The 26855-nt window shown below is 30.6% G+C and overlaps 4 protein-coding genes and 1 non-coding gene across 5 annotated transcripts; 2 read left to right on the top strand and 3 right to left on the bottom strand.

Annotated features, from left to right (window-relative positions):
• Window positions 1-1077: 1077 nt before the first annotated feature.
• Window positions 1078-3160, top strand: LOC134831262 (transcription factor mef2A-like). The gene is made up of 3 exons (XM_063844941.1): window positions 1078-1403; window positions 1468-1636; window positions 1713-3160. The coding sequence occupies exons 1-3, from the start codon at window positions 1341-1343 to the stop codon at window positions 2627-2629; spliced, it is 1149 nt and encodes a 382-aa protein (XP_063701011.1). The 5' UTR covers window positions 1078-1340; the 3' UTR covers window positions 2630-3160.
• Window positions 3161-9241: 6081 nt separating this feature from the next.
• Window positions 9242-9889, bottom strand: LOC134828513 (trypsin alpha-like). The gene has a single exon (XM_063841493.1). The coding sequence runs from the start codon at window positions 9887-9889 to the stop codon at window positions 9242-9244; it is 648 nt and encodes a 215-aa protein (XP_063697563.1).
• A 1140-nt stretch (window positions 9890-11029) lies between these two features.
• Trnas-uga (transfer RNA serine (anticodon UGA)) lies at window positions 11030-11111 on the bottom strand. The gene has a single exon. It is a non-coding gene; the product is annotated as a tRNA-Ser (tRNA).
• Window positions 11112-13754: 2643 nt separating this feature from the next.
• On the bottom strand, window positions 13755-24521 carry LOC134832872 (serine/threonine-protein phosphatase PP2A). Its single transcript, XM_063847072.1, has 4 exons — window positions 24216-24521; window positions 14735-15298; window positions 14479-14669; window positions 13755-13874 (listed from the first exon to the last, which is right to left on the bottom strand). The coding sequence occupies exons 1-4, from the start codon at window positions 24315-24317 to the stop codon at window positions 13802-13804; spliced, it is 930 nt and encodes a 309-aa protein (XP_063703142.1). The 5' UTR covers window positions 24318-24521; the 3' UTR covers window positions 13755-13801.
• Window positions 24522-24816: 295 nt separating this feature from the next.
• On the top strand, window positions 24817-26433 carry LOC134832621 (small ribosomal subunit protein RACK1). Its single transcript, XM_063846712.1, has 3 exons — window positions 24817-24991; window positions 25211-25419; window positions 25709-26433. The coding sequence occupies exons 1-3, from the start codon at window positions 24883-24885 to the stop codon at window positions 26342-26344; spliced, it is 954 nt and encodes a 317-aa protein (XP_063702782.1). The 5' UTR covers window positions 24817-24882; the 3' UTR covers window positions 26345-26433.
• Window positions 26434-26855: the final 422 nt, after the last annotated feature.

The raw sequence follows: 26855 nt of genomic DNA, 5'->3' as shown, positions 1-26855 counted from the left end.
CGTGTTACGTTTTTCGTATGAACGTAAGGGTCTTAAGTCAAGTTACGTTCATTACGCAATAAATGTTGTGTTTAAATATGATTTTGTCTTTCATAATGAGATAAACTAAGGATGAATTTAGTTACTAAATTATCTATATATTCGTTGACTGACACGATACTAAACTAATGCAGAGTTTACAATTGAAAAATTAAATCAATTCATTTGTATAAAGGGCACACATAACCGGGTCCTGTCGATCACGTCTTCGAAATCATTGGTTATTGTGACACATTTAGGTGTCATACAGCATTAGCATTATAATTTATTCTTGATTGTTTCTTTTTTAATTTCCTTGAATTGCAGAGATCAAATGAAAGTTAATTGGCTTCTATTACGATTTATGTTGTTGCTCTTTCAATTGGTGAATCACAAACATTGCGCAATTAATACGATGCCAATTTAGAATGAACTACATGCTCAAGAAAATGAAAAGATGTTTCTTGGGCGTTCGGCGATAACTGTTATGTTAATCCAAATGCATCAAAAAAAATGCTTAAGAATTTTTCTTATCATTTAATTCGTTTCTTGGTCGATTAATGATTCAGTTTTGAAATTGAAATTTTTTTTGCCACATCTCAATTGAATTTAAATATCAGTTTTTAACTTCAAGAAGTTTTTATCAACTTGTAAATTGCAACGTAGACTCGAAGAAAAACTTCATGTTTCCTGATAACATCTTTCTATCTTATTTTGCTCCTAGATTCATGTGATTATTTATTTTCTTGTAGATGATGAGATCGCTAAAAAAAATTATTACCAATTTTTATTGCTCACTTACCTTACTATATCTGAATCTCTTAGCCCAAAAAAAATCATTCTGCCTTCTTCAAAGTGTCTCAATTTCGTCTTTGTTGTTCTAAAATTAATTGAAAAAAAAAATCATACTTTATCTATTGATACTTACTTGACTTAAAAACCTTACGTTCAACATTCAAATAAGTTACATGCGTGCTCCCTTAACGTACTGGGCTGTTTGAGACGAATGAAATTGATAAAATGCATTTGACACGCAGTGAGACGTTTAGAGTTGAGTCAGAAATCACTTTCATCGCTCGCTCGGTGTTATTTTTTTGTATTTGAGCCTTAAATTGAGCCCCCTTTCCACGTTTGATGTTGTTCTAAAGCACCTTTTGCACTACACAACGCGCGAATTTTCAACGATATCACTTTCTGGCATCGCCTCTCTCGGATGTCACAAAAGAGAAATTCATCAAAAGTGACACCAATTTAAGGAGTAAAAAAACTTGTGGACTGAAATTTTGTGATATTTTAAGTGAAAACTCGCGAATTCGAAAGGGATGGCTTCAATGAAGAAGGAGAGTCTCGAAGAGCGCCTTGAACGGATCCGGAAGAAAAATGAAGTAAGAAATTTTCTGAAAAATGAAAGAAAGTTACCTAATTGTTGTTGTTGTTTTTTTCTTGTAGGAAATTGAGAAAAAACATCAGGAAACGGAGCGTGACAAACTTCTCGCCAAAGTCCAGGGAGCTTTAGTGGATTGTAAAGCATCTGATGACGATTGGCCCAAAGGTCACAAATACGACAAGCTGGATTTCACATATGACGTGCCTGCTGACAAGCTAGAGGCTGAAAAAGGTATGACACCTACTCCGCACTGATTGATTTCGTGTGTTGGTGTGATTGATGAAAGTTTTTAATTTTTTTTTTGCAGCTGCCAAATTAGAATTACAGCAACGACGTGAGCAATCGAAGCAGCCCACGAACAGTCGTGGAAGTCGATTTACCGACATTCCGCAAGATCCAAAGTCCTTTTTGGCGGATGAGGAACGCGGCGATAAGCCAAAACCGCAACAACCGTCGCAAGAAAAGCCTCCGAAGCAGGAACGCAAGCAAAATGGGGAGAAACGCGGAAGTTTCGAGAAGAAACCTCAAACACCTCCGCATCCCTCGTCACATCAAGCAACTGGAAATTATCAACAAACGTCTCCGCTGCAGCAGCAGCAGCAACCGCAACAAGGAGGTCGTCAAATCGTCGGGCGTCACAAGAAATCTCCCAAGTCGCCACAAATGCACGAAATGAGCGACGTTCCCCTATCGCCATCACAGCAATTCGCGCCCGACGTTTTCGCACAAGACTTTAGCAATCTCACGGTTTCCGTGTCAAAAGACGGCGACTACAAAAGTGTTCGTTTATCGCAAACCCCGATGATTGGCAGCGGCAGAGTTGGACCGCGTCAAATCACAAAAACGCAATTTCAGGGTATCGAGCCCGAAATGGAGCACTTTGGAGGCAGAGCCGCAAATCCTGAGATACATCGAGGCGGAAATCAGCACAATAAACCGTCGTCGGGCGGAGATCGTCGTCCGTTCAACAAGGAGAAACGCAATGGCAACAACAACAACTTTAATCGCCATCAACCACAAAAATCTAGTCCACAAAGTAATAATTCACAGAACAATCATCATCCGCAAGTTGCTGCACCGAATGCCGCGGCACCGCAATCGACTGTCAAGCAATTCAGCGTTCAGGATCGTCTCAAACGAGCACAAGCTTCCGTCGGCAACAATAATTCGAAGAATGTGATTCTCAATATTGTAGCAACAAACGACGACGTAGAACGTAATTAATTGCAAAAGCACAAAAAGTGCCCTAAAGTTTTTTTTTTAAATGTGAAAATCTTAAAAAAGATTTTTTCTCTCAGCATTTATAACTTTTTGACGAAACGTACTGCTAAAAGTTTTCCAAAAAAAAAAAGATATCAAAAAAATTCTTCAAAAGAAATTAAAATTCGAAAATCGATGACAAGATGATTGCTTAGTTCGTAAGAAACCAAATCGTATTTATGCTAATTTTTAAGAAAATTCTTGTTTTTTTCGTGCAATATTTAATTTTTCTGCGCTCAAACAAAAACTTTTCCAAATTCCATTTTTTTGAAACACTATTTGAAAAAAAACTCCGAGCCTCATATTTTTTTTAGTAACTAACTTCTAGTCTTTTTCTCTCTTTCGTATCGTACTAATTTATCAAGACCAAGACTTGTGTAAGATATCCACTCCATTAATTTATTTTAACTACTCAAGCTAGAAATTCCATTAAAATGGAAAATACTAAAAAATTAAGTGAATAAGGAGATACTAATAAATAAAAAGTGTCATTACCCCAAAATATAATATCTAAAAAGTAATAAGTTTAAAAAAAAACGTTGATAAAATAGAAGCGAATAAAAAACGATTAAAAGTAATATATGAATAATATTAAATTAAAAAAAAATAATCCTTTGAATAGAACTTCTAATTTAGAAGAAGGTTAAGAAAAAAAAAATTAAAAATGTGTTTTTTTTAATTAATTAAAATCCAAATTTTTTTCGAACTTTTTGCAAAATAAAAAAAAAATTTTGAAATACTTTTTCATACAAAATGACAAAATTTTAAAAGTTTTCCAAAGCAACGTAAATCAATATTTAGGACAAAAAGATGATTTTATGGTATCACATTGATACGAATTTTAATTATTTAAAATTTTTCTCAGAATATTTCAAGTTAATGTTTTGTTACAAAAAAAATTTTTAAGGCCGCTCCAAATGAAACTGTCAAAAAAAAATAATTTTTGAAAAAAATTTTAAATTCTTGGATGTGAAAAAAGACCAAAAAACGGTCAATTTCGATGAAATTTTTAACTTTTATTTTTTTTTATTTTGCCCCATTGGACTTTTGAAATCCAAAAAGTTAAAAATGAATAATTTAAAACAAATTATTTAGAAACTCGATCGGAAAATTGAGGATGGTAAGCATAAAATATATGTTTAAAACAATATTTCAGTCATCAACAAAAAAGGCTTTTAAATTAAATTATAGGACAAAAAGGATAAATCGCACAATTGCCATACGAATTGCTGATAAGCCAAATTTCAAAATTTTTCCAAATCATTTTTCGTTTATGTTTTTTGTTGTTTAGGCCGCTCCAAATTTTTTTCTATGTTTTTGTCCCCTGCTCCATTTCAAAAGCCGAAAATCCAATGGGGCAAAAAAAAAGTTAAAAATTTCATCAAAATTTACCATTTTTTGGTCTTTTTCCATATTTTTTCAAGGAATTTTCAAACAAATTTTAAATATTTTTTTCAAAAATTTTGGACAAAAGAATTTTTTTATTTGAAAAACGAAATTTAACATTGATTTTCTTCTCTAAAAATATTTTCAAAAAAATTATTTTTCAAAATTTTTTGACAGTTATTTTTATAAAATGTTTTTGTTTAAATTTTTAACTTCAATTTTAAATCATAAAATCTCAATGTAAATACCACAAAAACTACTAAAATATTCATTAAGAGCCCAAATTGGTTAAGATTTTGTCATTTTGTATGACAAAGTATTTCAAAACTTTTTTTTTTATTTTGCCCCCTCCATTTTGAAAAAAATGTTTTGGGACAAAAACATCGGAAAAAAATTGTAACGGCCTTATACTTTGTTATTACATCGATTTGAATCAAAAAATTAAAAAGAAAAATTTAAAAATTCCTCCTTTTTTTCAACTGAAACTTTCACAAAACTCTTTTATAGAGATTAGATAAGAAATTTTTCTGCACAAATATTGTATTTATTGGCCTTTCATTTACTTTTGTAAGCTTCAAATTAAAGAAATTGTTTGAAAGTCACCTTTACAGCTCAAAAATCATTAAAATTAGTAAAAATGTTTTTTTTTTCAGTTTGTTAAAAAGTGCATTTGTGCGATTTATCCTTTTCGCTCTTCACATTTTCTTGAATTTTCAATAAATTTTGTCTTATGAAATATCAAAGTTAAAGGTGATTTTTTTTTCCTTTTAAGATCTAATTTTGTAATGCAGTTTTAACAAAATTTTTCAAATTTTCATTATACGGCGCAATATAGACAGCCCTGCCATCACAATCCTTAGAACCACTTACTGCTACAGCGCTTAAATAATTATCTGTCATAACTGGTCCTCCCATATCCGTAACACAAATTCCATTGTCAAATTGATTTCCACAGCGAACTGAGCCAAGATTTGAAAGGGAATAAGGGAAAAGTTGTTTATGATGAGCGAACAAATATAAGTCACAAGATCGAAGCGTTACATGAGCCGATTTCAAGTTATTAGCTGAAATGTTTTGCTTTCCCCATCCAAATACACGACCTTCATTTAAAAAATTTTCCTGTATTGTTATCTCGCTGATGATGTTTACTTCGTCGTCTTTCGAAACCATTTCTTCCGTTAAATGTAACACCGCAATGTCGTATCGAGCCGGAATTAATGTACTTCTGGCAAAGCTTTGAATCCCAACAGTTCTGGGCTGTAATCCTGGACGAAAACCGTATTTTACATTTAATGTCGTCAAATCTTTTCCAATAACACAATAAGCTGCTGTCAAGATGTGATTTCTTGATAAAATTGAACCGCCACAAATGTGAGTGCCATTTTCTTGTACAGATACCATGAAAAGACCATAAGCTGGTTGGCCACTATGTAAAAATAAAATTTAAAAAGTCGTTTTAGATTTAAAAAAAAATTCCAAAGTCCCAATTTGAAATTCAAAAAGCAATTGGTACAATAAAAAAATTAAAAACTCTAAATTTTTAAGATTTTTTAAATTTTGTTTACATTAAAAAAAATGGGCAAAAAAAAATTTACTTTTGAATACTGAAGACAGCTTGTATAAAACTCCCAAGGAGAGTAAAAATAATAAAAACTCTTGAATTAAACATTTTGGAGATACAATTAACTTTACGATCAAGATCTGCGACAGAATTTATACTTTTTTTTTATTTATTTTATTATTTTTTGAGACTGAAAAAAATATTTATTTAAAAAAAAATAAATAAAAACCAAAATGTTGCTGTGGATAGGATTCGAGACTCATCGACAACAAAATTTTAAGACAGTCGTATTTTTTATGAATCATCAGTTCAAATGGGTTCAATCGACCAATTGAAACAATATTTATTATATTTTTCATGAATCATGAAAAATTAAAATAACGATAAAAAGATATTGAATTTTATTCAGAGACTTTTATAAAAAAAAATCATTCTAAGTCAGACTTTTCGCTCTGTAGGTACCATCAAAAACATTTCGGATTAGACCAAATTAAATAATTACCTTTTCATATAAAATTTCAAAAAAATCTTTAACTTTAATATTTTTATTGCATTATTTTAATATTGTAGTATATATTCCATATACTACTTTGTTTTTACCGCACAAAAAGGGCCCATTTTGTAAAAAGGTCGGCCTAAAAACATCGAAAAATTGTCAGAATCAAAGGCGGTAAGGTGCTATACGATAGTAAACATTCCAAAGAATTCGAATTGAGGCAAAGAATCTCCCGACTTGAACAAAAAAATCTGGGGCCCAGGCCAAGTTGGGGAAAATGACAAAAACATGGCTTTTTTGAGCAAAAAAGTATCCTTATTTTTATAGTCGAGAAATTTTTTGAAAAAAATTTTTTTTGAAATTTTTTTTTTTTTTCAAAAAATTTTGTTTTTCAAAAAAATTTTTTTTTTCAAAAAATTTTTTTTTTCAAAATTTTTTTTTTCAAAAATTTTTTTTTTCAAAAATTTTTTTTTTCAAGTTTTTTTTTTTTTAAATTTCAAAAATTTTTTGGGCTGTACATGGGAAACGCAAAATTTAGAAAACGTCCAAAACAAAAGTTATTTCATAATAAAATTTTCTTAAAATCAATTTTTTTTTCGCCTGTACATCGGAAACGCAAAATTTAGAAAACGTCCAAAACAAAAGTTATTTCTAACGTCAAAACCTACATTTTGAGCCGGAGAACGGTAATCTAGCTCGGTAGGTAGGTTTATTATCAAATTTATGAGGCCTATAACGCTTTTTATAATTAATATGAAATATCGTTATGAACCATCCAAAATAAATTTTCAACCTAAATTTGATAAATTTTATAGCTGGAAGTGAAAATTAATTTCCCTCATAATAAGAGGATTTTGACTTAAATTTTTTTTAATCAATTTTTTCGCTAACATCTTTAAATGGCTCCTGTACATCGAAAACGCAAAATTTAGAAAAAGTCCAAAACAAAAGTTGTTTCTAATGCCAAAACCTTCAATTTGAGCTGGAGAACCGTGATCTACAAAAGTTGAAAAAAATTTGAAAAATCGGTATGTGATTTTGACTTAAATTTTTTTTCATCAATTTTTTTTGCTAACATCTTTAAATGGCTCCTGTACATCGAAAACGCAAAATTTAGAAAAAGTCCAAAACAAAAGTTGTTTCTAATGCCAAAACCTTAAATTTGAGCTGGAGAACCGTGATCTACAAAAGTTGAAAAAATTTTGAAAAATCGGTATGTGATTTTGACTTAAATTTTTTTTCATCAATTTTTTTTGCTAACATCTTTAAATGGCTCCTGTACATCGAAAACGCAAAATTTAGAAAAAGTCCAAAACAAAAGTTGTTTCTAATGCCAAAACCTTCAATTTGAGCTGGAGAACCGTGATCTACAAAAGTTGAAAAAAATTTGAAAAATCGGTATGTGAGCCCTCATAATAAAAGGATTTTTTTTTCATCAATTTTTTTGCTAACATCTTTAAATGGCTCCTGTACATCGGAAACGCAAAATTTAGAAAAAGTCCAAAACAAAAGTTGTTTCTAATGCCAAAACCTTCAATTTGAGCTGGAGAACCGTGATCTACAAAAGTTGAAAAAAATTTGAAAAATCGGTATGTGAGCCCTCATAATAAGAGGATTTTGACTTAAATTTTTTTTAATCAATTTTTTTCGCTAACATCCAAAACAAAAGTTGTTTCTAACATCAAAACCTTCATTTTGAGACGGAGAACCGTGATCTACAAAAGTTGAAAAAAATTTGAAAAATCGGTATGTGATTTTGACTTAAATTTTTTTTCATCAATTTTTTTGCTAACATCTTTAAATGGCTCCTGTACATCGGAAACGCAAAATTTAGAAAAATTCCAAAACAAAAGTTGTTTCTAATGCCAAAACCTTCAATTTGAGCTGGAGAACCGTGATCTACAAAAGTTGAAAAAAATTTGAAAAATCGGTATGTGAGCCCTCATAATAAGAGGATTTTGACCTAAATTTTTTTAATCATTTTTTTCGCTAACACCTTTAAATGGCTCCTGTACATCGGAAACGCAAAATTTAGAAAAAGTCCAAAACAAAAGTTGTTTCTAATGCCAAAACCTTCAATTTGAGCTGGAGAACCGTGATCTACAAAAGTTGAAAAAATTTTGAAAAATCGGTATGTGATTTTGACTTAAATTTTTTTAAATCAATTTTTTTCGCTAACATCTTCAAATGTCGCCTGTACATCGAAAACGCAAAATTTAGAAAAAATCTTTTTTGTAATTTCTAGTACATTGTGTTTATATGTTTGTCCAGCATATGAAGAATTGGCAATAATTTCTCCTAAACTAAACAATGACTCGGTACACAAACGGGTTATGTAAAAAACATATACTACAATTCGAATTTGCTTAGCTAATTCAAGGTACTTTTATTTTATTATTTTTTTTCTTTGAGATTTGCAAATTTAAAATTAGTTTAGGACAATTTATTTTTTAAATCATATTTTCAGAGAAAAAATTTATGTTAAAATACAATTTTTTATTCAAAACCAAAATTAATTATTTTTTTTATAAATATGAAAATTAACCTAAAAATTGTATTCCTTCACAAAAAAGATTAAATAGAAAAAAAATTCTTGATTTTGATAAAAAATTTCTTGTTTAAGAAAGTTTTTTTGTATAAAACTTTATCAAGTTTTCGCAAGTTACAATAGAAAAATTTGAATTTCATAAGAAAAATCTTATACAAACTTCAGAGGGCTGTAGGAAAAAAAAATCTAAGCCTTAGACCTATAAAGAGAAAATTGTTTAGTTTTAGGCCTTCTTTAATCCTACAGAAGGATTTCTCTGCGGATTGAAATAAAATTTTTTTTTTGTTATTGAGTGTAATAATAAAAAGTCTTAAATTGATCATTTTTGAGATACAATTAACGTAACGATCAAGATCTACGACAGTATTTACACGTAATTTATTTTATTATTTGAGACTGAAAAAAATATTTGTTTAAAAAAAATAAATAAAAAACAAAAATGTAAGTAGCAGGATCCGAGATCGTTATTTATCGACAATAAAACCTCAAGACATTTGTATTTTTTTGAAATGACCATTTGAATAAACAGTTTCTTGAATAAACTTTTATTTTATGGAATATCAAAGTTAAAGATAAAAAAAATCTTTAATCGAGTAATGCAGTTTTAACAAAATTTTCCAAATAATGATTATATGGCGCAATATAGACAGCCCTGCCACCACAAAAATCAGAACCGCTTACTGCTACAGCGCTTAAATAATTATCTGTCATAGCAGGTCCTCCTACATCCGTATTACAAATTCCTTCGGCATTTGAAGCTCCACAAATAACTGTATCAGGATTCAAAGAAGCATAAGGAGCAACTAGTGTATGGTGAATGCTCAAGTATAAGAAACAAGTTGAAGTTAATAAAGAATTTTCAAGCGTCACATCAGCCGTTTCCAAGTTGCTTTCTGAAATGTCTTGTTGCTTTCCCCATCCAAAAACACGAGCTTCGTCATCATTATGTTCTTCAATTGATACCTCCCTGATGATCTTTTCGCCGTTCTCCTCATCAGTCATATTGGTTTTTAATTTTAACACAGCAATGTCGTAGTATTTAAGAAGACAGTTACTTCTGGCAATTTTATCAATTTCAGCAATTTTGGGTTCGATACCTACACGAAAACCGTACTTCACATTTAATGTCGTCAATTCTTTTCCGTAAACACATTCAGCAGCTGTCAAGATGCGATTTTTGGATAATATTGAACCGCCACAAATGTGTTTGTCATTTTCTTGTATAGATACCATGTAAAGCTTTTCATCATCCGATGCTGGCTTGCCACTGTCAATTATTAAGAGTCATTTTAGATAAAAATCCAGTTTTTTTTGTCCAAAGTCCCATTTTGATATCCAAAAAGGTTTTGGTGAAAAAAAAAGTTCGGGAATTGTCAAATTTTATCAAAATTATTTTTAAAAAATATTTCTTTTTTTTAGTTTTGATGATCAAAATCAACAAAAACTTTTCTAAAAAATAAATTACTTTTAATTTAACTAAATTAAATTTTAAAAATTTATGACCAAAGTATTTTTTTTCCATTTTTTTTCAAAATGTTTCGGAATATTAAAGGACTTAAAACTGTTAAACCTGAAATTAAAAAAAAATATAATTCTTACTTTTCAATACTAAAAACAGCTTGAATAAAACTCGCAAGGAGAATATTAATAAAAACTCTTGAATTAAACATTTTTAAGATACAATTAACTTGACGATCAAGATCTGCGACAGAATTTATACTTATTTTTTTTATTTATTTTATTATTTTTTGAGACTGAAAAAAATATTTATTTAAAAAAAAATAAATAAAAAACCAGAAAAAAGTGACTCTTCGACTCTGAAGTTTCCAGATATTTATATTTCGTATTAATCATCGGTTAAAAAGGGTTCAAATGACCATTTGAATAAATATTTTTCGAGTTTTTAATTTACGCAGAATTTATTGTATTTATCATGAGTCATATTGAACTAAAAAGGAAAATGAAAAAAAAAATTAATTTATTCAGAGTTCTGAATTTTTTTTATCATTTCGCTCTGTAGTTACAAAAATATTCCGAATTGAAAAATAATTTCTTTTCTTTCCGTGTTAAATGAAATTTTAGTGAAATTTTTATTGTTTTTTTAATTATCTACTATAAAACTTACAAGTTTAAAAATGAATTCAGGCAATTAAAAAGTCAATAATAAAAAATATTTTCATGAAAAATAATAAACGAAACATTTCGTCAAATTTTTAGTAATTTTTTTTTTTTTAATATTTTCAAAGAAAAAAAAACTCACATTAGAATACAATTTTTTATATAAAATAAAATAAAATTAAATTTTTGTAAAAATTATTCAAGTGTTTCTTATTAAAGAAAATAATAAAAAAATTAAAAAAAAAACAAAAATATCGCTGTAGACAGGATTCGAACCTGTGCGGGCAGAGCCCAATGGATTTCAAGTCCATCTCCTTAACCACTCGGACACCACAGCATATGCAATTTGCTCTGCCAAACGACACTCTTGAACATGCGCCGTGTGCTACATACCTTTCCATCGACACTGGATCCATTCATTCTTCGATTTCCGTTGAGAAAGTCTCATCTCTCATACACCAACACGCGACTTGATGCCTTTTAACCCTCAAAATTCACAAATCCAAGAATAGAAAGAAGAAAAAAACAAACAATTCGCAAATAATAAAAATACAAAAAGTTTGGTTTATCAATAAACTATATGCATGCACGCAGAAAAATGATAAGATAATCAATATTATCGAACAAAAAGTTCGTTTTTCAATGATTATTGTACCGTAACTACCCTTCACGAGTTCAGTACTTGAACATTTTTTCATCAAATAACATTTCAAGAGCAATTTTTAAGCATGTCTCGGCACTCCCGATCTCCGTCCCCCGAAAAATTAGCCAAATTCTCCTTCGAAAAGTCACAAAAATCGCTCGTGCAGCAAAAAGTCAAAGTAATTAATCGACAACAGTCCGAGGAGTTGGGAAAAATTGAAGAAACAGAAGACGAGGCATTTGGTGCCATGCAAAAAAGTGAAAAAAATCATCATTTGCCGCATAGAACAATCGTTCATTTCGAGACGTTTCACAAAAATTCCCTCATGATCCTGCATACTCCGTTAGATGTGGATTTTCTGGATGAACTTCGAGACATGGCAAAAGTTAAAATTGAACGAAATAATTTGGGACACTTGAATGTCGTTGGCAGTGAGCAACAAGTGGCATTAGCGAAGTTTCTGATACAAGAAGAGGTCAGTTTTTTGTGATTTTTTTTAAATTTAAAAATATTTTGATAAAAATTTAAAAAAAATGAACTTAAAAAAAAATAAATTTTTAAAATCAATTTCTAAAAAAAAATTAAAAATTAAAATATTTTTTCTTAAATTTACAGATTAAATTGATGCCAGTTCAACGAGGACGCCTAAACTCGGTCTAAAATACTCAATTCCACAAAAAAAAATTTTTTTTTTTTTCAAATTTTATATTTTTTATTTGAGATTTTTTCCTTTTTTCATGTTTTTTCATTCATTTTTCTTCATTTTTTTTATTTATTTAATTTTAAGATTATTTTTTATGTATTATTTTTTTGTTTATTCTAAAGTTATTATGTTTTTTCTGCAGAAATCTTTTCATGTTTTGAATAAAAAATTCTACAATTTACTATTTTTTTTCCTTAGTAAATCATACAAATTTCGCATCTTTTTATTCTGTTCCGTAACATTTTGCTCTATGAATTTCATTTTCTTTAAATCTAGCATTAAACGATAATTTTTTGACAATTTTTAATTTTACAAAACTATTTTTTTTCTGCAATTTTAATTATAATTTAATTGTAATGATAAATGATGATATTAGAAGAAAAATATTTTATTTATTAATAAAAAGTGAAACTATTTAAATATTTTTTTTTTAACACAAAAACTTACAAAGAAGAATTTTTTTGAGTAAAAATATGAAGTAGAAGAAACAGGAAGGAACAGAAAATTTCTGGAATAAAATTTTGTTCTACATTACACATTTTTTTGTCTTAATTTTTTTTTTATTTTTTTTAATTAATTTGCCAGTTTTTGAATAAAAGCATAAATAACACGCAGAATTTGGATGGTGAATAATTTTTTTTTTAGTATTTTTGCATTTTTGAAGGGCACTGCCCTGAAAATTTCCCAAAAAAATGAACTAAAATTTTCGGTAATGTAGTAAATATTTAATTTAATTTAAAAAAGGATCAAGTACTGTTCATTCTACAAAATTTTCTTACATTTTGTATTTTTTTTTTTAAATATTAATCAGTACAAAAATTGATTATTATTTTCATTTTCTGCCATTTTGCATCCATAATACAGTACAAGAGTGTAATTTTAAATATTTATAGCGGATGAGGATGTTGTTGAAAAAATATCGAAATGCCATCCTTTTGTATATTTTTTTTTCTTGCGCAACAGTTTTTTTTATTACCTAGCTACGTTGAGATCTAAAGTTTGTAGTGTAGGCGGAAATTCAATTCATCATTAAACACAAAATTTGTCAAAATATTTACAATAATAAAAAAAAACTTTCCCTCAAGCGAATTTCTAGCTATAGAAAAAATTTATCAAGCACATTTATCCACATTTCGAAATTAAAAACTTACTTTTTGTACATTTTTTGTATGTTTACGACTCGAAAACGTTCCAATTTTTGTATTTTTTTGATATTTTTATTATATTCTATTCTGCCTTTACATTTCTAAATGACATTTTTTGTTTTAGACGACGATTATTATTTTTTAGTTTAGTATAACAAATACTTTTTTTTAATATTTTTTTTTTGTTTTTTAATTTTTTGTAGCTATAAAGTTGATTTTCATATTTTTTATACACTTTTGCGGATTTAATTTTAGAAAAAAAAATGATAAAATGTGAAAGGATGAATTTCAAAAATAGGAATTATTTATTTTTTTTTTGTGTAATGTACTTTGATATTTTTTATTATTAATAATGAATAATGTGACGAATTTCTGATTTTTTTTACAATTATACGCAAAAAGTGAATGCGATGATTGTTGGTTCCCTTTTTGTTGTTGTTGTTGTTCTCGGTTTGCACTGTTGCACACACACAAAGGATGATCTTTCTCTTCTCTGTTTCTGTTTTGATGACGTTTGAGGCAATCTTTTTGTCAGTTTAAAGGAAATAGTCAGGTGTTCTTCGTGTGACGTGTGGCTCACCACGACGCGGCGCCGGATCGAATTGGAGGCTGAAAGTATTAAGAAAATTGTTAGTTTTGTGATTTTAACTATTTTTTTTTTTAAATTAATAATTTTTAATTTTTTGAGATTTTCGGTCAACTTTAGATTAATTTTTTAAAAATATTTTTCATTTAAATTCTCCTATGAATAAAATTTTAAAAAACTCCAAACTAATATTTTTACTTTTTTTTTTATTAAAAAAAAAATCAAAAAGAAAAAGTCTTTTTTGAATTAAATAATTTAAATTTTTTAAAATTTTTTAACTTTTTCCATTAAAAAATTTATTAAAAATCCCAAAATTTATTGTTTTTATAATCAAAAATATAAAATTACGTCAAAAGTTTACTAAAATTTTTAATTTTGTAATTTTTGGGCTTTTAATTCAAAAATTTGGTACAAAAATTTGATATTTTTCAAAAATATTTTGTAATTAAAAAAAAAAATTTTTCAGAGAAATTTCTTTAAAATTTCTTATTCAAAACTAAATTTTTGCTCAAAAAGCATTTTCAAATTTTTTTTTCGAATTCTTTTAAACAAAATTTGTAATAAATTTTGTATTTTCTGACAAAAATTTCATTAAAATGAAGAAAAAACGACGAAAAAAATACTTACAATGAAAATTTCAGTGAATCATCTAATTCCATCAAAGCTGCTTGATTACCGCAACGATAGCAATAATTAGGTGCTGAGAAAATAGTGACGACGTTTCGATCATGACACCAATTGTAACCTTCCATAACCAGCTGGTGAGCTCTTGAAACTAGTGTTAATCCGTTTGAATGATTAAATATCTCTGATATATCCTAAAAAATTTAAAAAAATGAAAATCAGTTTTTTTTTCAGAAAATTAAAGAGAGAAAAAACTCACTTGACCAAAGGTGTAGCCAGCGCCACGTGGAGAAATGCCCCAGCCACCTCTGTCATCGGGATCGGACCACAACAAATCGCACATGGGTCCCTCGTGCGGCACCTCTTGCAGTCTATCGAGTGCCCGAATATGATCAAGAGTATCGATGCTGGGCGACAAGCCGCCATGCAAGCAGAATATTTGTCCGTCAACCAGTGCCGTCAAGGGCAAGTAGTCGAATAAATCCGTAAAATACTTCCACACATTTGGATTGCCATACTTTCGGAGACACTCGTCATAGAACCCGTAGACCTGGGTAATTTGTCGCGACTCGTGGTTGCCGCGCAAAATTGTAATTCTCTCGCGGTACCGTACTTTGAGCGACACGAGCAACGTAACCGTTTCCACGGAATAGTAGCCACGATCCACGTAATCACCCATGAAGAGGTAATTTGTGTCTGGCGAACGACCGCCTATCCGAAACAATTCCATCAGGTCGTGAAATTGACCGTGAACGTCGCCGCAAACTGTGACTGGACATTTTACTTCTTGTACATTTGATTCCTTTGCTAAGATTTCTTTTGCCTGCAACGAGAAACGACAGAGAGAAACGTGTTTTTAATTAAACTTTGCAACTAATGAAGCAATTTACAACGAAAATGGGCATCATATCAGACACACTCTCACATGCAGCTCCATGAAATTTATAAATAGACACGCACGTGTTGCAAAAACTTTAAATTTCTCGCAGTGGCGTATCATTATAAGCGCAATTCATCATACAAAGTCGGAATTTAATAAATTTTTATCAAATTTCGTTCTACAAAAACTGAGTGATAAAAGTCACTTTTGAATGAAATTTAACCAAAGTCGTTAAGATTTTGTACAGAAAAGTATAAAAATTACTCAAAAATCATAATATTTGAGTATTATTTACAATTTTGAGCTAAAAAATCTGAGAAAAGATAAGAATTTTCTTTCCAAAGCATAAATTTTAACCCAAATTTGTGAGATAAGACTCAATTTTTGCAGAAATTTAACAAAAATCAACATAAAAACTCAAAATTATATGAAATTACCTTAAATTTTGAACAACAAAAGCATCAAAAAGTTTCACAAATTAGTTTTTGAGTCAAAAAATTAAAAAGAAGCTTAAAAAATTTAAAGGAAAAATCTTAAAGAAGCCCAATTTTATCTCTTAAGAGTACTAAATTGACTTACAAATCACAATTTTAAGCTTTTATTTGTTATTTTCAGACGAAAAATCTTTTTTTTTTCCATCGCTCAAATTTTTATCAAAAATTTTAAATTAAATCTCAATTTTAACTTAAATTTGTCTAAAATCATCATAAAAGATCAGAATTATATTAATTCATATCGAATATTGTTCTTCAGAAGCATAAAAATGAAGAAAATTAGAAAATTTGCTGAAAATATTTTACCAAAGCTCGAACTTTCGTCATAAAATTGTAAAATTAAGCCAAATTTCGACTAAAACTCGACCCCAAATCATCAATAAGGCCTAAAACTATGCAAAATCGTGTATAATGGCGCCACTTTATCACAAACTCACACCTAAAAAGCTTAAACTACGAGCTTATTAATTATTTCCATGACACAACTGACCACTGCTTTAACATTCGCCCTTGACGTACAACATTGAGAACACAGCCATGGAATAAAAATAACAAAATTAACCATAAATTAGTCATGAAACCCTTTTTACGTAAGAGCCTCTCTCATGAATTACTGGCAAAAAACGCGAAAAAATTCTTTTTAACGACAAAAAATGCAATAAATATTTTTTTTTTTTTGCTCTTAAAAGTCAAGAGACAATAAAACAAATCATAGAGGGAAGTTCAAATGCGTGACTTTAGTTAATATTTTTCAAAAGTTTGTTGTATTGATTTTCTCACGTGACTACAATAAGGACGATTTATTCGTTGTGTGACAATACAATTACGATTTTTCTACTTTTTTTCTTGCTTTTTTATTGTTTGTTTGACAAACGAATATGATGGCAGTTTAATATTCTTTGATTGTTTTTGTGCCAAAGTTTCCTCCAACTTCGTTTTTCACGAAATTTTCGTAATTTTTGACGTTTGACGGGCGATCGGTAGCATTTGTAAGACTTCCGTTGCTTAAAAAATTTTACATAAACGACCGATTATCGTTTGTAAATGCAAAATAAACATCGCATGCGATGATGTTAATCAAAAAATTACGAAACATGATCCAATCCTTTGTTTCAAATGACTCGCAAAATTATGACAGGGGGATTTTAAACAAAAAATCGCTTATCCTCCTGCCAGACTGAATAAATTGCATAAAAATTCGGGCTGACAAACAACAAAAATGACATCATTCCATCGTAATTGACTGGATTTGGCTGAAAAAACAAAAGAATTTCACGCTTGAACGGTCGTTTAGTGATTTTTGGCAAAGAAAAAATTAATTATCTCTTAAATTTTTATCATTTTTCGCATGGTCCAGTAGAGTCATCATTAATTTCAATCAAAAAATCGTCGTTATGACTCAATCGATGACATTGTTTGTCGCGCATTTTGTCTTAAAAAAAAATAAAACGAGCATTTTTGAGTCAATTAAAAAGTTTGCAGTGCCGGCAGATGTGTCAATACGTCAAATGGCTTGAAAACTCGTTACTGTGAATACGGCAAATGTCAATAAAAGTAATAAATATCTCAATCTCATTCCAATCGGAAAAATTTTTTGATCGACTGTTTACTTGATATTTGGTTTCATCTCATCTCGTTTGTTTACGTTAAATTTTTTTTTCGCGTAAACTCGTGCCGAACGGGGAAGAAGAGTGAAATAAATCTTGTTTAGATTGTTTCTGTCGAGCAGTAAAAAATATTTTTGCCGAAAATTTAATTTGAATTTAATTGAAACTAAGGCTCCCAATTAACCGGTAAATTTTACTATCCGGTTATCGGTTAGTAAATTTTCAATAACCGGATATCCGGTTCGGTTATTTGATAAACATTTTTACTAATTTTCACAACCAAAATGGTTAAACTTAGACATATTTATACTTTTTTTTGCCTTATTCAATTAAAAAATTCAAAATTTCAAATTTTGTTTCAGATACTTTCATTTTTGATTCAAATTCTAGTCTTTATAATGCATCATATAATAAAGCTTTAGAACAATATAAATTCAATTATTATATTATCAATATTAAATTTAATTAATTTCATCAGTTCATCGAAAAAAATACGGCAAGAGATTTTTTGATGGTTTTGTTTTATTTAGGCCTAAAATAATCGAAAAAATCAAAATTTAAAATCTGGAATGAGCTTCAGGATTTTTAAGCACTTTTACTTCGTTTGAATATGCCTAAAAGGTACTTTTAAACCCTCAAATCCACTGAAAATCTCCACGCAAAATCTCGTTCCAGAACTTTGAATTTAGGTTTTTTCGATTAATTTAGACCTAAATAAAACAAAACCATCAAAAAATCTCATGTACTTTATTTTTCAATGAAATCAGGTGATGTGTATTGAACAATATTATTGTTTAAATTCTGAGCCTTTAACAGATTAGAGTAAAGATCAATTCAAAAATCAATTCGAAATTTTGGTCTTTCAACTAACCGAATCGGGTATTTTGCAAATTAACCGGTTTCGGTTAGTTTCAAATATTCGGATATCCGGTTATCGAGTACTCGGTTTTGGGAGCCTTAATTGAAACCGCAAAATTTTTGTAGAAATTCTTCGTTTTGCATCACTTTAGTTAAATTCTGTTGAATATTTGATGTTTTTTTTTAAAGACAAAACAAACGAGCATTTTTCTATTTAGGTCGCAGACAAGTGGCAGACATCACACAACGAACGAGTCGTTTGATATTTAGACACATGCTGTTGCCTAAATGAAAATTAACTGCTATTTTGCGGCTTTTGAGCGAATTTTGACTCATACGTGGCTGGTTTTGTGGATGATTGATGGAAATATTCCAGATTGTGTCAAGGATTTGCTCTTTTTTGTGTTTTGAGGTCCAAAAATGTTGAAAAATTGCAAAATTTCACTGGTTTTCGGCTCTTTTCTTTTCGAAAGCATCCAATGAGCTAAAAAATTTAAAACTTTTAGTTAAAAAAAATTAAAAGTTTGAATAAAAATTTAATTATTTGAAGTCGTTTTTGACTAAAAGTCTGAAATTTGAGCTTATATTTCATAAAAATTCGTTAAAATCATCGTAAATATGAGGAAAATCTAGATTTTAAATACTAAACTTAGTCAAATTGGCATTTTCAAGTGCTTTTTTGAAGAATTCATTAAAATTAAGGATTAAAAAATTTTTTTTTCGTAAATTGACCTATGAATTCAGGGGTCTTGAGAACAAAATTGTTCATTTTTAGTCCGATTATTGTTTTTTATTTAAATATTTTTGATTTTTAATCTTAAAAAATGAGAAAAATGCCAATTTTTGACACAAAAATGCTTTTTACTGAATATATCAGCATAAAAATTTTATAAAAATTAACAAATTTTGTAAAAATCTTTCAATTAAATGATTTAATTGTTTTGAAAACTCTAATATTTTGCCGAAAATCAATGAAAAATTGTGAAATTCTCTACAAAATTTAGAATTAAAATCAAATTAAAGACTTGACAGTACTGAAAATTCCTCAAAAAATATTTTTCTCATAAAAATTCGTCAAAAAATTAAAATTTTCATCACTTAAGTTCATCAAACTTCCGAAAAATTACGTAATTACGATCTTCGCACGAACAATGCGCCGGGTCGATAGTCACATTTTGCTGTCTGTCATCCCCAGATAACGAAATCCTTTAGCTAAGTACTTCTTCGCACGACAAAATGCAACCATAAATCCCTCGCAACGTTCTTCGTCTTCTTCTTTTGTCATCTTTTTTGCAATTTTCTACGTGTAAATGACGACGACGTGCACTGCAAAAGCCACAAAACAGGATTCTATGCTACGCTGAAAGGTTATTGACCGCAAGAATCGGTCGTTACGTAAAAGAAAAATTGCCGTTGCACGTCGCTAATCCCGGTCTTAAAGTCATCAAATATCAAAAATCGCTCCATTTATGACAACTTGATGAGTCACAAGCGACGAACGATGCACAATGACGTCGTCAACTGACCCAATTCTGCGTGAAAAATTGATAACGGCCCAACAATGATGGCTCTGTAGACGCAATTAATTATTTTTTTTTCGGCACGCAGGTCTTGGTCAGGTGTCAGGCGATTCTCTGCTTGCCTTACTCACTCATTCATGTTCTCAAGGTCGTTCGAAGAACAATGTTTGTGTTTGCGAATATTTACTCGCTGTACAGAAGAAATTCGTAAATAGACTCAAGTCAAGGTGTTTTGTAAAAAAAAAAACGTGAATGATAAAAAAAATGTAATCAATGTTACGTTATGAATGATATTCTTGATTGTTTGTTTGATTTCTTGCTTGTGTGACATTTTTTTCGGTGAAAATAAGGAAAATCCAGTCAAGTCACGTCGAATGAAAACAAAACTTGAGAGTTGGCACTACAAAAAGCCTCGATAAGATAAGATCCTCTGCGATAAAGTTCGTGACGCAAATCCGTGAGTCAATAATGTGCACGCGGTGCTTCTGAGGAATTGCAATTAGGTTATAAAACTTTTACTTTCGACGAAAATTTTGTTAAAGTTCAAGTCAAAGTATTAAAAATGAATATTTTAATTGAAAAAATTACTAAAAAGTTGTTAAAAAGTCATCAAATATTGAAAATTAATTAAAAATTTCACAAATGTCAATTCAAAAAATGACCGTTAAAAAATTTGGAAATCGCCTTTTTGCTAATTCAGATTTTTTAAAGCTTAAATTGTAAAAAAAATATTTAAATTCTTTAAAAATTTACTGCTTAGGCAGTTTTTTAGATAAAAATACCATAAAAATGCTGAAATATTAAATAATAAAAAAAATTAGTTAAAAATTTTGTAAATGTCAATTTAAAAATTAACCGTAAAATTATCCTTTTTACCAATTCAAGCTTCTTAATCCATAATTTGTGATTAAAAATATCAAAATTTCTTGAAATTTTAACTAAAAATTAACATTTTAGCTTGAAAATTCGTAAATGTCAATTCAAAAAATGACCGTTAAAAAATTTGAAAATCGCCATTTTGCTAATTCAAACACCTTTCCATCATATCCATTCTTCATGTGAAATTTTTATCTTCATTGCTACAGCCTTAAATCCCTTTTTTTTCGCACACCCACGAGCATTTCTTGCCAAACTGTCTTCTTCACTGCCGTTTTTTGTTCGATGTCATCGAAACGTGTTTGCAATATTTATAAATATTTCACTCTACTACAAAACGTGTGAAAGCAAAAAATAGTTCGATCGATCAAATAGGCCGACCAACGTCTACGTCTACAATTGCTCCGTTTAACGTTTGCAAGTAATAAAAAATAATAAATTTTTGCAATGTACAGATGAATATTTATGTTGTTAGGAAGCGACCACTTATTACGGAAGCACTTGAAACACGGACAAAATTTATGATTTTTGTCTTTCTCTGGTGCCATCGTGAAACTGAAAGTGAATGAAAATGCCATTTTTTCGTCAGTCATTGATCGCAAAATGATTCACAATTGTCACTGCGATGAACGAACTTTGCACAATGTGAGCGATTGTTTCGTCAGCATCCAACCTACTCATGGGGAACGGCTGAAAATGCTAATATTTGCGTAGTTCGATCCATTTTAAATGAGGTTTGAGAGTTGAAAAGTCACTTTTTTTGCCCATCTGTCGCGAAAAAATTCGAAAATTTTCATGTTTACTTGAATTTCGATGAGTAACTTGTTGACTGACGTTCACTTTTTGGCAGAAATTGACCGTGCGGTGTTGTTATTTTCGGTAAATTCGCAAATTTCTTGCGGGAGGCAAGGTCAAAAGTTGAATTCATGATCAGCAGATGCTCGCATGATCTTCCAAAGTGGCTTGAAGGTCCAAATTTTCGATGAAAGACCAAAATTTCAGGATATTGAAGGCAAAAATTGAGTTAAAAATTGCGTTCGATAAAAATATCTCGTCTCCTCTGTGATATTTCTGGCTCTCGCTACGCTACGGCTATAACATTGAATAAATTGAAATTAGTACATCATCGAATCAAGTCTCTCTCTGTGGTCCGTAGACGCGTGTAGTGTGTACCAATTTTTATTTTTAGCCGTGAACAGCGGCAAACAAGCAACTTTTTTTTCGATAAATTTATTCGCAATCAAAGTCAATGAACATGACACGAAAAGAGTTACAACGAAAATTTGTAATTTTTCGGCCAGGAGTTTGACGTGATGTCAGTAAAAGCAAACAAACGACACATGAAACACGCGAAAAAGACTCGAATTGATAATTAATTGATGAGATTGTGCCGAGTTAATGAATGTTTTGTTGATGCTCGTACGAGAGGAAAGGAAAAAAAGTTGCGTGGAACGGATTTCATCAACAACAATTTATTTTTAATTTTTTTAAATGAGCTTTTCTCTTTTTTCTCCATCTGTTTGTCTTGTTGATTTTTTTGTTATTTTCGGATGCGACGAGAAGATGAATGTACGGCAGACCACCGAATGACGTAACGAAAGACAGGAAGTCGCTCGCTCAATGAAAGGAAAAAGTTTTTGTGCGATTAGAAGAATTTTTGTAAATAATAAAAAGTTTGTTATTGTTCAGGGAAGCGATTATGAGCGGAGACAAGACGATTAGAACGTTTTATGAAGAAAAAAGTGCCAGAAAAGTTTGGAATAACAAATGAAATTAAAAAAATTGCTTAAAAATAGGAGTGAAAATTGCGTTTAGAAAGCTGAAGAAATGAATTTTTACCCAAAAAAGAATGAAATTCTTAAAAAAAAAAATTAAATCAAGACAATTTTTGTTAAAATCTTCAGTTTTGAATTAATTTTGTTAATTAAAGAACTGTTTTTAGATTGTTTTGAATGTGAAATTGAACTTTAGGTCTTCAAACAATAAATTTTTTTATAAAATGTTTGCTTTTAAAATTCTATGTGAGTCTTGTAGCAATGAAAAATCCAGTTAAAAGTTAATTTTTCTCAAACTTTTACCTAAAAAAGTTAAAAAATTTGCTCTTTGAATACTCAAAAAGAATTTTTAGACATCAAATCTATAAAAATTGATCAAAGCGAGTCATGGAATAGTTAAAAAAGCCACTCTTGATTAAATTTTGACCTTGAAAATATAAAAATTTTATAAAAGTTGAGCTCTCAAAGTCAATTTTATGACATTTTTGTCTATTCGACTTTATAAAAATGAAATTTTGTTAAGAATTTCAGCTCAAAACGGACAAATTTTTTATTAATGGACACTTAAAAAGCACTTTAAGTCATTAAAAAGTCAATTTTGATCCTCAAGCAGACCTTATTTAAAGAAATTTTCACGATTCTTAGACAAAAATCAAAAAATTCTAATAAAATATTTCTCAATTGAATCAAAACCTTCATTAAACGAAGTACTCCGACTCCCACATTTAATATTTTCCAAGAATTTCGAGTCACTTTTGACTCATCCAACGTTCTTTTTCTCTTTAATTAGCATTTTCCTCCTCAAACCCATTAAAAAATTTCCATATCTCACATTTTCACTTCCTCTCTTCTCGCACACAACAAAAAAGTCACCTTGAACTTCAGATTCCAGCATCGCTGCTCTCATTTAATTCATAATAAAAATAATATTTTGCGATAACTTCCGTCATTCCAGCATTGAATTCTTAATTTTCATTTAATTCCCGCATCATCTTGAATTAATTCTTAATTTTTTTTAATTTTTTTTACAAAAAAAAAGTTGGTTTCTTGTTTTCTTGAGCGCAAAACCTTGCTAGATATCAAATTTGCACTGCAAAAAAATTTACACTTGTCCTCAAATTAATAAATAAATAAACGTTGACGACCGAGTTACTAAACAAAAAGCTAGTAGTAGTAAGAAGAATTGTATCGGAGACAATTAAAAAAATTATTTAGAATTTTTTTTTTCACATGAATATTGAATATTCACAAGTTGATGCGGAAAAAATCTGAATTTTCCGTTTTTTCGCTTTTAATTCGTTTGTTTTTGTGGAAATTTTTCTGTTTTTTTAATTCGAGCGATTTAATCGATGAATGACAAATTCATATCCACTAACACCTTCAAGCATGCAAAGGCCGGATCGTGTACGTGCACACAACTACACACACAAATGACTCACTTTCCGTTTTTTCGTCTTTCAACAATTGGATTTTTCGTCGGGTTTGGCCTTCCGGGTACACAATTCGGGCCGAAAAGTTGTTTATGTCTTTGGAAAATTTGGAATTTTTGTGTTTTTCGCAGTTTTAGAGGTGAATTTTGGTGAATTTGACAAACTTGAAAATACAAAGTGGCACCCATACTTGTAAAAAATGCCTGCAAATGACGTGCAAAGATTTTTTCCGACACTTTTGGCGTTTTTCACGGCGAAAAAGCGGAGCTGCGTGCAAAATAATGCGTTGGAAACACTCACCATATCACATAGTGTCTTCACTTGCGTCTCCGTGAGCTGTTTGCATTCATTTAGCTGTTCGATCCACTGGTCCAAATCTTTTATGGTTGTTTTTTCCTCCATGATTACTGCTGATGATTTTCACTCGGGCTTTTCGCCGTCTCTAGCGACAGTTTTTGCACTGATTTCACACGTAAAGAACACAAAGAGCAACGGGCAGCGTATTGCGAATATTTTTCCGGAACTAGTCTCTCGCAGAACGCATAAAATACCCGGACGAAAAATGAGTTTGCTTTAGCTGGTCCTTCAAGATGGCCTAAAATGCCTTTGAGACATCGAGCTTTTGTTGTCCCAACCCGAATTTCATCCATTTTCTGCCTATTGATTGGTTGAAAAACAAAAACCTTGACCAATTACCGTTTTTTCCGCGAACCAACCAATCAAAAAGCGGGATTTTCACGTACTTCTCTGTGATTGGCTGACACCCTAACTCGCAATTCAAGAAATTTCAAAATGGCGATGGATTTTTTTCGAATTGCGCAACGGGTTTTAATGTTCAAGAGGGATTACAAGTCTTTTGTACAAGTTTCAGGAGTATTGTACAAGCTGTCAAACCATTTTCTCGCTCTTTTTTGTCTCGACTCTCGTCGCAGAAGCACGTTGCAGTTTTTTCTCCGAAGAAAATAAAATGACTGAAACTCTCCAATTGCGCGGAACCCTCGTGGGTCATTCCGGATGGGTTACCCAAATTGCCACCAACTCAAAATACCCCGACATGTTGTTGTCTTCGTCTCGTGGTAAGTAAAAACTTGCATTTCTTGTAATGGCTGCCTCGCTTCTTCCATGCTGGCAAATAATTTTTCAATTTTTTGATGAAAATTTCCATTTTTCACTAAAAATAATTCAATAAATTCATTTAAAAATTACTTAAAATTCGATTTTCATCGTAAAATTACCTTTTAAATGAATTTTAGACAAATTTAAAAACATAACCTAAAAATAAATTCTCTTTGCAGACAAGACCCTCATCGTCTGGAAGTTGACTCGTGACGAACATCAATACGGTATCCCCCAAAAGCGTCTCTATGGACACTCTCACTTCATCAGTGACGTCGTTCTCTCATCCGATGGCAACTACGCCTTGTCTGGATCATGGGACAAGACTCTCCGCTTGTGGGATTTGGCTGCCGGAAAATCAACTCGTCGTTTCGAAGATCATACCAAGGTCTGAAATTTTTGTTTTCCCAATTTGAGTTAGAAAATTGAAAAAAAAAATCAAGTTTCCCATGAAATAAGGGGCTTGTATTTGAAAAATGTGCCGATGCGCGGCAGAATTTATAAAGAAAAAGATTAAGAGAAGAGAATTCAGGCTTGACTTCCGTCACTGACTCACTCAACAGGGCAGTTAAGTTAAAGTTAGTAATGTTAGAAGTAATTTTCAAGTGATTTTTTAAATTTTTGTGAAGAATTTCTTTAAAATTTTGTATTAATTCGAGTTTTTTCTGTCATTACAGGACGTTTTGTCTGTCGCTTTCTCCGTTGACAACCGTCAAATTGTCTCGGGATCTCGCGACAAGACCATCAAGTTGTGGAACACCTTGGCTGAGTGCAAGTACACGATCCAAGAAGATGGTCACAGCGACTGGGTCTCGTGCGTGCGTTTCTCGCCCAACCATTCCAACCCCATCATCGTCTCTGCCGGTTGGGATCGCGCCGTCAAAGTATGGAATTTGGCTAATTGCAAGTTGCGCATCTCGCACACCGGTCACACTGGCTATTTGAACACCGTCACTGTTTCGCCCGATGGCAGTTTGTGCACATCCGGAGGCAAGGACAGCAAAGCCTTCTTGTGGGACTTGAATGAGGATAAATTGTTGCACACTTTGGATCACAATGACATCATTAGCGCCTTGTGCTTCAGCCCGAACCGTTATTGGTTGTGCGTCGCCTATGGCAGTTCCATCAAGATTTGGGATTTGGCATGCAAGAAAATCGTCGAAGAATTGCGCCCCGAAGTCGTTTCGAGCGGAAGCAACAAAACCGACCCACAATGCTTGTCTCTCGCCTGGTCCACGGACGGTCAAACGTTGTTCGCTGGCTATTCCGACAACATTATCCGCGTTTGGCAAGTCTCTGTGTCAACTCGTTAAGGAGTTGCGGGACAACAAAATACTAAATTGTATTGTAAGCATCAATAAAGCTGCCGTTTTTTTAAGCAAAATGGCTCAATGAAAATAAATTTTAAGTATTATTTATAACGTAAGGTACCCTAAAAAGCCTAAAATTTGTTTTTAATTCAATTTCGAGGAGTGAAAAGTCTTCTGGAAAGTTTTTAAATTTTCGGGTCTTTTCAAATTTTCAGTACATTTTGAGTTGAAAAGGCCTTTTCCTTCTCCCCCGGTCTTGGTTTTGAAATGCGACGATCGAAATTGATAAGACCCAATTGGTATTCGAATATTAAGGGTGTTCCAAAAACTCATTTTGGTTCGCGTTTCGTCCCCCATATTTTTTTATATCTCCTTATTTTATAATTTTTTATATATTTTTGGTCTTCAAATATAGTCACATTTTGGGGCAATTTCATACACTTTCAAAACAAAATGTAGATTTTTTTTTTCAGTTTCAATTTTTTCAGTTTTGAGTTATAAAATGTTTTTTGTA

This window comes from Culicoides brevitarsis, chromosome 2 (genome assembly GCF_036172545.1).
Source record: "Culicoides brevitarsis isolate CSIRO-B50_1 chromosome 2, AGI_CSIRO_Cbre_v1, whole genome shotgun sequence".
In the NCBI taxonomy this organism is placed as follows: Eukaryota; Metazoa; Arthropoda; class Insecta; order Diptera; family Ceratopogonidae; genus Culicoides; species Culicoides brevitarsis.
Note: the sequence above shows the minus strand (reverse complement) of the source record. Positions and strands in the feature narration are given on the sequence as shown.

What these genes read in the sequence shown, in the direction of transcription:
- LOC134831262 (XM_063844941.1), top strand. Translation starts at nt 1,341, where the DNA reads ATGGCTTCAATGAAGAAGGAGAGTCTCGAAGAGCGCCTTGAACGGATC. An exon ending in GGATCCGGAAGAAAAATGAA is followed by an intron (nt 1,404 to 1,467) that starts GTAAGAAATTTT and finishes TTTTTCTTGTAG; the next exon opens with GAAATTGAGAAAAAACATCA. An exon ending in CAAGCTAGAGGCTGAAAAAG is followed by an intron (nt 1,637 to 1,712) that starts GTATGACACCTA and finishes TTTTTTTTGCAG; the next exon opens with CTGCCAAATTAGAATTACAG.
- LOC134828513 (XM_063841493.1), bottom strand. Translation starts at nt 9,889, where the DNA reads ATGGTATCTATACAAGAAAATGACAAACACATTTGTGGCGGTTCAATA.
- LOC134832872 (XM_063847072.1), bottom strand. Translation starts at nt 24,317, where the DNA reads ATGGAGGAAAAAACAACCATAAAAGATTTGGACCAGTGGATCGAACAG. An exon ending in TGAAGACACTATGTGATATG is followed by an intron (nt 15,299 to 24,215) that starts GTGAGTGTTTCC and finishes TTCTCGTTGCAG; the next exon opens with GCAAAAGAAATCTTAGCAAA. An exon ending in GATTCACTGAAATTTTCATT is followed by an intron (nt 13,875 to 14,478) that starts GTAAGTATTTTT and finishes TAATACTTTCAG; the next exon opens with CCTCCAATTCGATCCGGCGC.
- LOC134832621 (XM_063846712.1), top strand. Translation starts at nt 24,883, where the DNA reads ATGACTGAAACTCTCCAATTGCGCGGAACCCTCGTGGGTCATTCCGGA. An exon ending in GTTGTTGTCTTCGTCTCGTG is followed by an intron (nt 24,992 to 25,210) that starts GTAAGTAAAAAC and finishes TTCTCTTTGCAG; the next exon opens with ACAAGACCCTCATCGTCTGG. An exon ending in GTTTCGAAGATCATACCAAG is followed by an intron (nt 25,420 to 25,708) that starts GTCTGAAATTTT and finishes CTGTCATTACAG; the next exon opens with GACGTTTTGTCTGTCGCTTT.